This window comes from Emiliania huxleyi (assembly GCF_000372725.1).
Source record: "Emiliania huxleyi CCMP1516 unplaced genomic scaffold EMIHUscaffold_7, whole genome shotgun sequence".
NCBI lineage: Eukaryota > Haptophyta > Isochrysidales > Noelaerhabdaceae > Emiliania > Emiliania huxleyi.
In genome coordinates this window covers 439,239-453,095 of record NW_005196756.1, presented here as the reverse complement: position 1 = coordinate 453,095, position 13,857 = coordinate 439,239, and the positions used below count along the sequence as shown (strand labels likewise).

General features: G+C 67.7%; 2 protein-coding genes across 2 annotated transcripts; both read left to right on the top strand.

Moving 5' to 3' along the window:
- Positions 1-4,841: 4,841 nt before the first annotated feature.
- Positions 4,842-5,324, top strand: EMIHUDRAFT_57078 (hypothetical protein; the record flags this gene model as incomplete). Its single annotated transcript, XM_005761803.1, has 1 exon — positions 4,842-5,324. A coding segment is annotated over one exon (483 nt), but the record flags the coding sequence as incomplete, so codon positions are not given.
- Positions 5,325-11,508: 6,184 nt separating this feature from the next.
- On the top strand, positions 11,509-13,100 carry EMIHUDRAFT_197838 (hypothetical protein; the record flags this gene model as incomplete). Its single annotated transcript, XM_005761802.1, has 3 exons — positions 11,509-12,177; positions 12,475-12,942; positions 13,020-13,100. The coding sequence occupies 3 exons, from the start codon at positions 11,509-11,511 to the stop codon at positions 13,098-13,100; spliced, it is 1,218 nt and encodes a 405-aa protein (XP_005761859.1).
- Between the last annotated feature and the right edge of the window lie 757 nt (positions 13,101-13,857).

The window sequence follows — 13,857 nt, the reverse complement described above, 5'->3', positions numbered from 1 at the left end:
CAGCGCGACACGAGAACAGAATTCATAGGCATACCTGGCCACCCTGGGCTGGACCTAGTCTGGAACAGAATCCAGACGCAATCATCGAAGAGCACTAAGAGAGCACACGGGGACGACACTGCTTCGGCAGCGTGCACCTAACCCTAACAACCCTATATAGTCCCTACACTTTACCCTAGTCCCTACCTGACCCTAAAACCCTAACCCAAAGAAAAATAATCGCGCGCTAACGACTCGACCCAGCTCCGAGCACGCTCGCTCGCCGCTGCGCGGCGCGCGTTCACGCTGCGTCGGCAAAACGCGACACAGGAGCTCGCTCGCTGCTGTGGCGGCGGCGGAAGCGACGCCGACCGCCGGCAGCCGGCTCCCGATTTCAAAATAAAAGAATTCAAGGCCGCGGGCGCGCTCCCGCCGATATGCCAGAGACAGTGTGTGGCACGTCGCCTGCCGACGCGCCGCTGCTTGGGCAGCGAGTCGAGATTAGCGGGCTCTCTGCCCGCCCCGAGCTGAACGGGCGGCGGGGCGAGGCGCGGAGCTTCGAGGGCGGCCGCTACGCTGTGGCGCTCGAGGGAAGCGGCGAGAGCGTGCAGGTGCGGCCGGAGAGATTGCGGCCAGTGGCGGCGGCGGAGCAGGCGTCGAGCGGTGTCTCGGAAGCCCCCGATGCGGTTGTGAAAGCAGCTGCGCGAGGCGAGGAGGAGGCAGTGCTGGCGTGGCTCGAGGGCGGCGGGCGGGTCAACGCGACGCACGAGAGAGGTGATGCGAGCGGCCTCACGCTGCTGATGAAAGCCGCCTTCCACGGCCACGAGCGGGTGGTCGAGCTGCTGCTGCAGCACGGCGCGGAGCTCAACCTGCAGAGGAGCGACGGCTGGACCGCGCTGATCGCCGCCGCCGGCAACGGCCACGAGCGAGTGGTCGACTTGCTGATACGGCGCGGTGCTGAGGTCAACCTGCAGGACAGCGACGGCGTCACCGCGCTGATGCTCGCCGCCTACTTCAACCACCCCGCCGTCGTGCGGTGCTTGCTACGGGCGGGCGCAGACACGGCGGTGCGCAGTGAGAGCGGCACGACGGCGCTGCATTGGGCCAAGGAGAAGGGCCACGCCGAGTGCGTCGAGGCCTTCCGGCAGCACGTCAAGGAGTCGGTGGTGGCGGGACGGCCCATTGCGGCGGCAGCCGGCGGCGCAGGCGCAGGCGGCGCTTCCTCCGGCGGCGCTCCCTCGGCTGGATCGAGAGTCGCGAAGACGCTATCTCCAGTGGCGGCGGCGGAGCAGGCGTCGAGCGGTGTCGTGGCAGCCCCCGACGCGGTCGTGGCAGCGGCGGAACGTGGCGAGGAGGAGGCGGTGCTGGCGTGGCTCGACGGCGGCGGGCGGGTCAACGCGACATACGACAGAGGCAAGGTGAGCGGCCTCACGCTGCTGATGGGCGCCGCCTTCCACGGCCACGAGCGGCTGGTCGAGCTGTTGCTGCAGCGCGGCGCGGAGATCAACCTGCAGAGCAGCGACGGCGGCACCGCGCTGATGGGCGCCGCCCTCCAGGGCCACGAGCGGGTGGTCGAGCTGCTGCTGCGGCACGGGGCAAAGGCTAACTTGCAGAACAGCGAGGGTGGCACCGCGCTTATTGACGCCGCCTTCAAAGGCCACGAGCGGGTGGTCGAATTGCTGATATGGCGCGGTGCTGAGGTCAACCTGCAGGACAGCAGCGGCGTCACCGCGCTGATGAACGCCGCCTTCTTCAACCACCCCGCCGTCGTGCGGTGCTTGCTGCGGGCGGGCGCAGACACGGCGGCGCGCGGTGAGAGCGGCAAGACGGCGCTGCATTGGGCCAAGGAGAGGGGCCACGCCGAGTGCGTCGAGGCCTTCCGGCAGCACGTCAAGGAGTCGGTGGTGGCGGGACGGCCCACTGCGGCGGCAGCCGGCGGCGCAGGCGCAGGCGGCGCTTCCTCCGGCGGCGCTTCCTCGGCTGGACCGAGAGTCGCAAAGACGCTGTCTCCAGCGGTGGCGGCGGAGCGAGCGTCGAGCGGTGTCGCGACAGCCCCCGATGCGGTTGTGAAAGCAGCTGCGCGAGGCGAGGAGGAGGCAGTGCTGGCGTGGCTCGAGGGCGGCGGGCGGGTCAACGCGACGCACGAGAGAGGTGATGCGAGCGGCCTCACGCTGCTGATGAAAGCCGCCTTCCACGGCCACGAGCGGGTGGTCGAGCTGCTGCTGCAGCACGGCGCGGAGCTCAACCTGCAGAGGAGCGACGGCTGGACCGCGCTGATCGCCGCCGCCGGCAACGGCCACGAGCGAGTGGTCGACTTGCTGATACGGCGCGGTGCTGAGGTCAACCTGCAGGACAGCGACGGCGTCACCGCGCTGATGCTCGCCGCCTACTTCAACCACCCCGCCGTCGTGCGGTGCTTGCTACGGGCGGGCGCAGACACGGCGGTGCGCAGTGAGAGCGGCACGACGGCGCTGCATTGGGCCAAGGAGAAGGGCCACGCCGAGTGCGTCGAGGCCTTCCGGCAGCACGTCAAGGAGTCGGTGGTGGCGGGACGGCCCATTGCGGCGGCAGCCGGCGGCGCAGGCGCAGGCGGCGCTTCCTCCGGCGGCGCTCCCTCGGCTGGATCGAGAGTCGCGAAGACGCTATCTCCAGTGGCGGCGGCGGAGCAGGCGTCGAGCGGTGTCGTGGCAGCCCCCGACGCGGTCGTGGCAGCGGCGGAACGTGGCGAGGAGGAGGCGGTGCTGGCGTGGCTCGACGGCGGCGGGCGGGTCAACGCGACATACGACAGAGGCAAGGTGAGCGGCCTCACGCTGCTGATGGGCGCCGCCTTCCACGGCCACGAGCGGCTGGTCGAGCTGTTGCTGCAGCGCGGCGCGGAGATCAACCTGCAGAGCAGCGACGGCGGCACCGCGCTGATGGGCGCCGCCCTCCAGGGCCACGAGCGGGTGGTCGAGCTGCTGCTGCGGCACGGGGCAAAGGCTAACTTGCAGAACAGCGAGGGTGGCACCGCGCTTATTGACGCCGCCTTCAAAGGCCACGAGCGGGTGGTCGAATTGCTGATATGGCGCGGTGCTGAGGTCAACCTGCAGGACAGCAGCGGCGTCACCGCGCTGATGAACGCCGCCTTCTTCAACCACCCCGCCGTCGTGCGGTGCTTGCTGCGGGCGGGCGCAGACACGGCGGCGCGCGGTGAGAGCGGCAAGACGGCGCTGCATTGGGCCAAGGAGAGGGGCCACGCCGAGTGCGTCGAGGCCTTCCGGCAGCACGTCAAGGAGTCGGTGGTGGCGGGACGGCCCACTGCGGCGGCAGCCGGCGGCGCAGGCGCAGGCGGCGCTTCCTCCGGCGGCGCTTCCTCGGCTGGACCGAGAGTCGCAAAGACGCTGTCTCCAGCGGTGGCGGCGGAGCGAGCGTCGAGCGGTGTCGCGACAGCCCCCGATGCGGTTGTGAAAGCAGCTGCGCGAGGCGAGGAGGAGGCTGTGCTGGCGTGGCTTGACAGCGGCGGGCGGGCCGACGCGACGTACGAGAAGGGCGAGGTGAGCGGCCTCACCCTGCTGATGAAAGCCGCCCGCCACGGCCACGAGCGGCTAGTCGACATGCTGCTGCAGCACGGCGCGACCATCAACCTGCAGAACAGCGTCGGCGGCGCCGCGCTGATGCTCGCCGCCTACTACGGCCATGAGCGTGTGGTCGACTTGCTGATACGGCACGGCGCTGATGTCAACCTACAGAACAGCAACGGCGACACCGCGCTGCTGTACGCCTCCAGCAACGGCCACGAGCGGGTGGTCGACTTGCTCCTGCAGCACGGCGCGGAGATCAACCTGCAGAGCAGCGACGGCTGGATTGCGCTGATGCTCGCCGCCAACAACGGCCACGAGCGGGTGGTCGACTTGCTGATACGGCGCGGCGCGGAGATCAACATGCAGGACAGCTACGGCCGCACCGCGCTGATGTGCGCCGCCGTCTTTGACCGCCCCGCCGTCGTGCGGCGCTTGCTGCAGGCGGGCGCAGATGCGGCGGCGCGCAGTGCGAGCGGCAAGACGGCGCTGCAGTGGGCCAAGGAGAAGGGCCACGCCGAGTGCGTGCGCGCCCTCGAGGAGCACTCGTCGACCGCAGCAGAGGCTGAGGGGGAGACGGTGGTCGCACAATCAGCCGAACAGGCCGCGGCGGCCGCACGCGAGGCGGCAGCGGCAGCGGAGGCGGCGAAGGCGCGCGATGCTGCCGAGGCTGCGCTGCGCGAGGCGGTTGAGGCGTGCGGCCGAGGCGACGCCGATCTCGAGGCGCTCAGGGCGGCGATCAACGCGAACGTCGACGCCGCCAACGGCTCGGAGGCGCTGCGGGCGGCGCGGCTGCTGCGCGATGATCTGGCCAAGCCGCTGAAGCGGCAGCGGCAGAAGGAGGAGAAGGCGGCGGCGAGGCAGGCAGAGGCGGCGGCGCGGGCGGCGGACGAGGCGCGGGCGGCGGAGGAGGCGCGGGCGGCGCGGGCATCGGAGGAGGCGGAGGCGGCGGCGCGGGCGGCGGAGGAGGCGGAGGCGGCATCGCGGGCAAGGGAGGAGGCGGAGGCGAGGGCGAGGGAGGAGGCGGCAAGGGAGAGGGAGGAGGCGAGGATGAGGGCGGAAGCGGAGGCAGCGGCGGCGGCGGAGGCGGCGGCGGAGGCGGCGGCGGAGGCGGCGGCGGAGGCGGCGGCGGAGGCGGCGGCGGAGGCGGCGGCTGTAGAGGCGGCGGTGGCGGCCGTGGCGGCGGCGGAGGCTCAAGAGGCGGCGGCAGCGGAGGCGACGGCAGCAGCGGCGGCAGCGTCGGCGGCGGCGAGTGTCGCCGCCCTCGCCGCCGCCGCCGCGCCGCCCGTCGCCGTCCCTCTCGACGAGCTGATTACGGCGACGGACGGCTTTGCCGAGGCGCGCAAGGTGGGCGAGGGAGGCTTCGGGCGCGTCTACCGCTGCGACGCGCTGCCGTCTCTCCCGCGCGTCGCTTGCGGGTTCGCCGTCAAGACGGCGCTGGTCGGTGTCGGCGCCCAAGGCCTCGCCGAGCTGCAGAGCGAGGTGCGCACGCTCAGTGCGGCGTGCCACCAGTCTCTACTCCCTCTCCTCGGCGTCTGTTTGGCGCCGGCGAGAGCGTGCCTCGTCTACCCTCTCTGCCGCGGCGGCAGCCTCGAGGACCGCCTCTACCGCACTCCAGCCGCGCTGCAGCGGCTCCGCATGCTCGGCTTCGAGACGCCGCCTCCGCCGCTCTCCTCCGCCGCACGGCTCCGCGTGCTGCGCGACGCGGCGAGCGCGCTGCATTACTTGCACACGCGCTCTCCGATGATCCTGCACCGCGACGTCTCGGCGGGCAACATCCTGCTCGACGAGCGCGGCAACGGCTACCTCGCCGACGTGGGCCTCGCGCGCGCGGCAGAGGCGACGGCCGGCAGCAGTGGACAGGTGTCGCACCTGTCGACGCAGCGCATCTTTGGCAAGCCCGGCTACATGGACTCGATCATCATGCACGACAACCAAGCTTCGCAGCTCACTGACGGCTTCGCGCTCGGCATCACGCTGCTCGTCAGCCTTACTAGCCGCGGCGCCGTCGGCTTGCTCAACGCGTGCGACGATGCATTGGAGGAGCCCGACACGGCTGAGGGCATCGCGGCGGCCGACGCGGGCTGGTCGGCGGCGCAGGCCGAGGAGCTGACGCGGCTGGTGGTCGGGCTGGCGTACGAGCGGAAGAGGAAGCGGATGCCGCTCGTAGAGGCGCTGCCGCGGCTGGAGGCGCTAGTCGAAGCAGCGGAGGCTGAGATTCCGAGCCTCGCGGGGGCGGCGGCAGCCGAGGCGGACGGGGAGGCGCGCCAGTGCGACTTTTGCTGGTCGGCGCCGCGATCGGTCCGCTTCGCGTGCGGCCACGCATTGTATTGCGAGGCGTGTGCGCCGCGCGTGCTGGAGCGCGACACCAACTGCCCGGCTTGCCGCCAGCCGGCGCTGCCCATCGCCGCGAGCGGGGCGCAGGTGGCGGAGCAGGCGACGTTTGTCTACCAGCCACCCACTCGCGCTGTGCCACACCCGCCGCCCGCTGGTGGCGCGGCGGTGGTCGGCGGGCGGGGCGGGCGGGGCGGGCGAGGCGGGCGAGGCGGGCGGGGCGGGCGGGGCGGGCGGGGGAGGCCGCGGGGCGAGGGGCGGGGCGCCAAGCTGCAGAAACGAGCTTTTAGTGCTTATGAGCATAAGCACTGGATTCTCATGCGCGCGGAGCGCGCCGGTGCTCTACCCGGACACGCGCGGAGCGCGCTAGCTGGACACCGCACGCGCGGAGCGCGCTAGCTAGACACACACGCGCGGAGCGCGCCGCTGCAGAACACGCGCGGAGCGCGCCGCTGCATGGGTAGGCGCGGAGCGCCGCCACTCGAGATTGGCTAGGGCCTGCGTGTGAGTCAAACTCTTAATAGAAATCGCATCTAGCCCTCTACAACCCTCGAAATTTTCTTCGGGGCGCGCTCCGCGCGCGGCGCTCCGCGCCTACTCCTTGAGCGTCATAGGCACTGGTTCGCACATGTTCTGCAGCTTGGGCGGGGCGCTGGCGGCTCGTAGCTCATTACCGTACTGATCGTACGTGCATGTTTTTGCGTTCGTTGTCGGGAAATCGTACACAGCTCGTCGCCCAGCCGGGTCCCCTCCTCAGAAGGCAGATCGCGCCGTCGGCGCCGAGCCCGGGGCGCGCGCGCGCGCCCCCTGGCCCCTTAAATGGGAGCTCGGCCGGAGAAGATTTTTCTTTTTCTTTTACCCCACACTCATCAATAGACTCGTCTCCGTGGCCCAACCGGCCTTTGCTTCCATAGCCGCAGCTTCGGGCGGCACCGTCGGCCAGGACGGTGCTGGGCCGCCGCCTGTGACTCAGCAGCGGAAACTAACACGGCCGTGAACTCATTCCTGCGCCCACACCTCGACCTTCTTGGGCAGCAGCTGGTTCGACAGGTCCTCTCCGTGGCCTAGGCAGCCATTTTCACCCTTGCCGCAGGTAAAGACGGCGCCATCGGCGGTGCTCGCGAGGCTGTGGCAGGCTCCCGCCGACACAGCGACGACGCGCTGCCCAGCGAAGGCCCCGACCTTCTTGGGCAGCGGCTGGCTCTGCTGGTCGCCGTGGCCCAGCTGGCCTGCGGCTCCACCACCCCAGCTCCAGACGGCGCCGTCGGCAGTGAGGGCGAGGCTATGGCTATATCCAGCCGACGCAGCGACGACGCGCTGGTCAGCAAAGGCCTCGATCTTCTTGGGCAGCGGCTGGCTCTGCAGATCGCCGTGGCCCAACCGGCCAAAGGCTCCATTGCCCCAGCTCCACATGGCGCCGTCGGCGGCGAGGGCGAGGCTGTGGCTATATCCAGCCGACACAGCGACGACGCGCCGCCCAGCGAAGGCCTCGACCTTCTTCGGCAGCGGCTGGCTCTGCTGGTCGCCGTTGCCCAGTCGGCCATTGGTTCCACTGCCCCAGCTCCACGCGGCGCCGTCGGCGGTGAGGGCGAGGCTGTGGCTATATCCAGCCGACACAGCGACGACGCGCCGCCCAGCGAAGGCCTCGACCTTCTTCGGCAGCGGCTGGCTCTGCTGGTCGCCGTGGCCTAGCTGGCCGAAACCTCCACTGCCCCAGCTCCACGCGGCGCCGTCGGCGGTGAGGGCGAGGCTGTGGCTATATCCAGCCGACACAGCGACGACGCGCTGGCCAGCAAAGGCCTCGACCTTCTTGGGCAGCAGCAGCCGGTCCTGCGCGTCGCCGTGGCCCAACCGATAGTGTCCACTGCCCCAGCTCCAGACAGCGCCGCTGCCGGTGAGGGCGAGGCTGTGCTCGTCTCCAGCCGCAACGCTCACAGCGCGCTCTCCCAGCGTCGAGGGGAGGCGCGTCGGCGTGTTGAGCCGCGTCACACCCTCGCCGTGGCCAAGGAGGCCTGGACAGAAGGGCGGCGCAGAGCCGCACGACGAGAGCCGCCCCTCTCCGTCGATGAAGACGCTGTGCCGCCAGCCTGCCGCCACCCTCGCCGGCGGGTTGGTCTCGCGCAGCAGCGCCGAGAAGCACAGCCACCGCATGGCGCAGCCCTCGCCCTCTGGCTGCGCCGGCAGCTCGAATTCGCGCTCTTGCGCCCACAAGCGGATGCCCTCCACCGCAAGCGAGGCGTAGAAGAGACGCGAGACGGCCGCGACGCGAGCGATGTCGATGGGGCTGTCGCAGCGAGAGAGGACGCGCTCGAGGAGCTCCCTGGGGAGGTCGAGGAGGCGGACGGGCGGCGGCGTGCTTGGCGAGGGCGCGGCGGTGGAGGCGGAGCGAGGCGGCGGGTTGGACATCGCGAGAAAAAGACTTGAGATGTTACATGTCTTTTTACAAGAAAATTGCGCACCGCCCCCGTGAGCGGGGAGCGTGCGGGCCGGCGCTCCTTTTCATATGAACTGCACCACTCCCGAGTAAGCGACCCACTTTTCCCGTGGTCTCGTGCTTGACACAGAGTCAGACTGCGGCGGGAACACGCAAACTCAGGAAGAGACGCGGCAAGAAGAGCTCGAAAGGAAGGGGATCCGTCAAGGATCGCAAGGATCAACGGTCTGTCATAGCGCGGTCAGATCGCCCCAGGTTTGCGCGCGTAGCTCTCGAAGCCAGGCGAGAAATTCTTGCCGTCTGCGCCACTCTGCTGCGTGTCGTACTGTGTGCGAGAAGAGCCGTCGCTGCGCGGAGACGGGAAAGAGTGGGTCGCTTATTCGTTCGACTGCTTTATTGCCGCGATCAAAACTAGGTACAAGCCACACTCCAGACGACATGTACTCTCCCACCCAGAAGCTGGTCCGACAGGTCCTCTCCTGAGGGAGGGTGTAGAGGATGTAGAGTGTAGAGCGCTGTAGAGCTGTAGAGATGTAGAGCGCTGGAGAGCGCTGTAGAGCTGTAGAGCTCTACATCCGCCGCGGGACGAAGCGCCTCCGTTGTAGAGCGATGTAGAGCGCGATTTTGCTGTAGAGTTTGTTGTAGAGGCTCTACAGCCAAACCGCCGGGAAGGCAGTGACTCAAAGAGGTCGAGCCGCGCTAATGGGGTGTCTCCGAGCTTACTGGAGCTCTGATGGACAGCCCTGACTATCCCTGACACACAGAGAGTCACTCCGACGGCACACAACACCCTATAACTGCGTCATGACCAGCCTGCCATGTGTCGCCGGTGCCGCATTCGTCGCTGTGCTTCTTTAGCAGGCGGTGGACTGTCGGCTGCGAGGACGGTCGCATTTGCGCGAGGCGAGGCGAGCATTCAGACGCGTTGCATGCGCCATGACTCGCGCCAGCGCGTGCGGGAGCTCCTGGCTGAGCGTTGAGTCCAGGCGAGTTGCGCTGGCCACTTATCGCTACGCCGAGCCGAGCTGACGCGCGGAGGAGCCGGCCAGTCGCAGCCGTGAGGCATGCCATAGCAGCAGAGGCACCTCCTACCCATTGGGCGGGCAGACAGAAGGCCAGGGCAGCACTGGCAAGTGCAACGCGCCTCATGTCGGAGAGCGACCGTGCCTCGTTCGCCGCTTATGATGTAGAGTTTGTTGTAGAGATTTCACGTTGTAGAGCGCCTCTACATCGCTCTACAACGGAGGCGCTTCGTCCCGCGGCGGATGTAGAGCTCTACAGCTCTACAGCGCTCTACATCTCTACAGCTCTACAGCGCTCTACACTCTACATCCTCTACACCCTCCCTCAGGTCCTCTCCGTGGCCTAGGCAGGCGTGCTCGCCCTTGCCCCAGGTAAAGACAGCGCCGTCGGCGGTGAGGGCGAGGCTGTACTGGCCTCCAGCCGACACGGCGATGACGCGCTGCCCAGCCAAGGCCTCGATCTTCTTCGGCAGCGGCTGGCGCTGCTGGTCGCCATGGCCCAGCTTGCCAAAGCTTCCCAAGCCCCAGCTCCAGACGGCGCCGTCGGCGGTGAGGGCGAGGTTGTGCGTGCCAGCCGCGACAGCGACAATGCGCGTGCCAGCCAAGGCCTCGATTATCTTCGGCAGCAGCTGGCCGCTGCTCGTCGCCGTGGCCGAGATTGCTCATACCTCCATCGCCCCAGCTCCAGACGCTGCCGTCGGCGGTGAGTGCGAGGCTGTGTTTCTCTCCAGCCGCGACAGCGACGACGCGCAGGCCAGCAAAGGCGTCGATCTTCTTCGGCAGCAGCTGGTTCTGCTCGTCGCCGTGGCCCAACTTGCCGTCTCCATCGCCCCAGCTCCAGACAGCGCCGTCGGCGGTGAGGGCGATGCTGTGGTCGCATCCCGCCATCACAGCGAGGACACGCTGGCCATCAAAAGCCTCGACCTTCTTGGGCAGCAGCTGCAGCTGCTGATCGCCGTGGCCCAGCCGGCCAAAGGCTCCACGTCCCCAGCTCCAGATGGCGCCGTCGGCGGAGAGGGCGAGGCTGTGCAGCTCTCCAGCCGACACAGCGACGACGCACAGGCCCGCCAAGGCCTCGATCTTCTTTGGCTGCCGCTGCTCCTGCTGGTTGCCGTGGCCCAACCGGCCATAGCTTCCGTAGCCCCAGCTCCAGACGGAGCCGTCGGCGGTGACGGCGAGGTTATGGTACACTCCAGCCGACACGCTCACGGCGCGCTCGCCACCCAGCGGAGAAGGGAGGCGGGTCGGCGTGTTGAGCTGCGCCACGCCCTCGCCGTGGCCAAGGAGGCCCGCGAGGTGAAAAGGCGCAGAGCCGCACGACGATCGACGACAGCCGCCCCTCGCCGTCAATGAAAACGTTGTGCTGACGGCCTGCCACTGCCCTCGCCGGCGGGTTGGACTCGCGCAGCAGCGCCGAAAGGCACAGCCACCGCACGGCGCAGCTCTCGTCCTCTGGCTGCGCTGGCAGCTCGAAGCCCCGCTCTTGCGCCCACAAGCGGATGCCCTCCACCGCAAGCGAGGCGTGGATTCGAAGAGCAGCGAGACCAGCTTGGCTTCTTCCCCCGGCGCGTTTTGCACCATTAGAAACAATAATTTGAACACAACGCTCTCTCACAGCACACAGGCTCGAGACGACACAGGTGCGGTCTGGCGCGTCTAGCACTATCACAGGCAAACCATGAAAGAAGAATTTTACAACAAAGCTCCCTCGCACGACACTGGGCACGGGACTGGCGCGCACTGGCACTAACACAGGCAGGTACACCACGGGAGAAAGGAATTTCCTGGCGCCATGCATGGACATGTATGAATGACAATGGGCAGGGCAGGCATGGGTCGCACCCACACAAGGTGAAGAGAGAGTTGGGTCTCAAAACCTCTCTCTCTTCTCTCTTCTCACACAAAAACACAACCCCGGCCCCAAGACTCTCTTCTCACTCACACAAAAACAAAACAAATCTCTCTCACACACAAGGTGAGGCGCCGGCCGGTCTTCGAATGGATGGAAACCGGAGAGCTCAGGGCAACAACGCAAGCAACAACGCAAGATGAGACCGGAGCGCCAAACCTCTCAATGGGAGGGAAAGAGGCGCGGGTGGATGGTCGAAGTACTCAAAAAAGTGGCATGAACGGCGTCAAGATGCAAAAATGCAAAATGCCCGGCTGAGCGTTGTCCGATCCAATGAGCAAAGACGCGTGGTTTGAGACCCTTCTCTCAAGTCTCGCCGCGGACGACGTTCCGAGCGACATTCCCGACACGCCGCCGGTCCCGCCAGCCGCCCCTTCGCAGGGCGAGGAGAAGCCGAATGGGATTGCTGTGCCCGAAGAGGCACTCGCCGCACAAGTGGTGGAGGGCGAGGCGGCGGGCGAGGCGGCGGAGGCCCTCGCGCACCTCAAGCTCTCGGAGCTGCGGCAGCGGCTCGCAGCGGCGGGGGTGGACGGGACGGCCGTCGACGAGGCGCTCGACGAGGCTGCTGAGACGGGCTCCAACCCGAAGCAGGCGCTCGTCGCTTTGCTGCAGAAGAGGGTCTGGCTCTCAAACTCAACTCTCCGGTTGAACGCGTTGCAAAACGCGGCGGGGTCCTTACTCAACTCTCCGGTTGCTCTCCGGTTGCTCGCGTTGCAAAACGCGGCGGGGTCCTCCCGGGCGCGGCCTTCTAACGCCTTCCGGCCGCAGCGGCTTCGCGACCAGCAGGATGCCAGGCGCGGCGGCCGCACGGTTAAGGCCGCGCTCTGCTGCTCTCTCCCAGCCGCGTGCACACTGGCGGCCGTCGGGATGGCTCTTGGCGCGCTGCTGCTTCGATACGCGGCGACCGGTGCAGTCATCGATCTCGGCGCCATCGCGGGCAATGTCACAAACGCCGGGCTTGACTTCCTCTTTGATCCTCCCCTGCCACCGCCGCCACACCCGCCGCCGTCGCCGCGTCCACCGGCGCCGCCGCCGCCGCTGCCGTCGCCGCCGCCGGCACCCCCGCCCCAACCGTTAACCCCGCCGCGGCCACCTCCGTCGTCGCCGCCGCTGCTGCCGCCGCCGCCGTCGCCGCCGCCTCCGCCGCGGCCGCCTCCAACATCACCTCCACCGCTGCCGCCTTCAGCGCCTCCGCTTTCGCCGCCGCCGGTGCCGCTCGTCAACCACTTCCTGTGCGAGCCCAGTTGCGGCAATTGCCACTCCATCACGACCGCGACCGACAATATCAACCAGTGCAACACCGACGCGAGCCTGCTCAACAGCGCCATCGCAGCGCAAGGCACCACTGCCGACTTCCGCTGCTTTACGAGCACGCGCTATACGAGCGGCCGCGACTTCCTCATGCCTGCCGCGGACAACACCAACTTCCTCATGCCTGCCGCGTACAACACCAACGCCGCTTTTCGCTGCAACAGCGAGGTGAGCGCGCTCAACGCGGCGATCATGGCGGCAACTGGGGTCCGGACCACTTTTGGATGCTACCGCAACGACTGGCTGACCAACGGGTACCTCCAGTACTGGGGGCACACGGCATGCACGGCGGGCGGCACTCAGGAGAGCAACGCTGACATCGTGGCCCTGAACCAGTACCTCAGCAATCTGAACACGCCTCCTCCACCACCGCCACCACCGTCGGCTGCGCCGAACGTTCTGCTACCGTAGATGCGAGCGATGTCGGCGGGGTCGCAGTGAGAGAGGGCACGCACGAGGAGCTCCGTGGGGAGGTCGAGGAGGCGGGCGGGCGGCGGCGTGTCTGGCGAGGGAGCGGCGGCGGAGGCGGAGGCGAGGCGGCGTGGCACGGCTGACATCCACAAAAGATTTTTTTAGCAGCGCGACACGAGAAAAGAATTCATAGACAGATCTGGCCACCCTGGGCTGGACCTAGTCTGGAACAGAATCCAGACGCAATCATCGAAGAGCACTAAGAGAGCACACGGGGACGACACTGGAGTCACTGCTTCGGCAGCGTGCACCTCGATCCTGTACCGTGTTTGTTATGACCCCCCCCCCCCCCCATGAACACACCAGACACCAGTGAGGGAGGGCGAGACGATCGAGGGGTCCCGTACCATGCGGAATCGACCCTATCCAGTGCTCAAGTGCTCAAGAGAGCACACCGGGGTCCCTCAGCGGCGTGCACCTCGATCCTGTACCGTGTTTGTGATGACCCCTCCCTATGAACACACCAGGAGGGCGAGACGATCGAGGGGTCCCGTCCATGCGGAATTGTAGGAGACGGAACACGGAGGAGCTGTATAGGTCACTAGAGACCCACACCATCGCTACATCACCACAGCCACCAAGTCGGATACAAGTCGATGACAATGTGCGCGGCAGGACAAACCAAACATGAGACGGTTACACAAGGACGGTCAGGCTACGGTCAGGAAGTAGGTTTGAGTTCACACTCTCCAACACTCCCCCATTGTCTCCGCAGTCTTCATGAATCAGGATGCGGCAGACAACAACAGCAGAGTGTGAATGTGTCTGAGCGTAGGTATGCCGGTTACCCGCCGGCGTCTCGCGGGGCTGGCTAAGCGTCCAACCTTGCGTCTTCGCGAA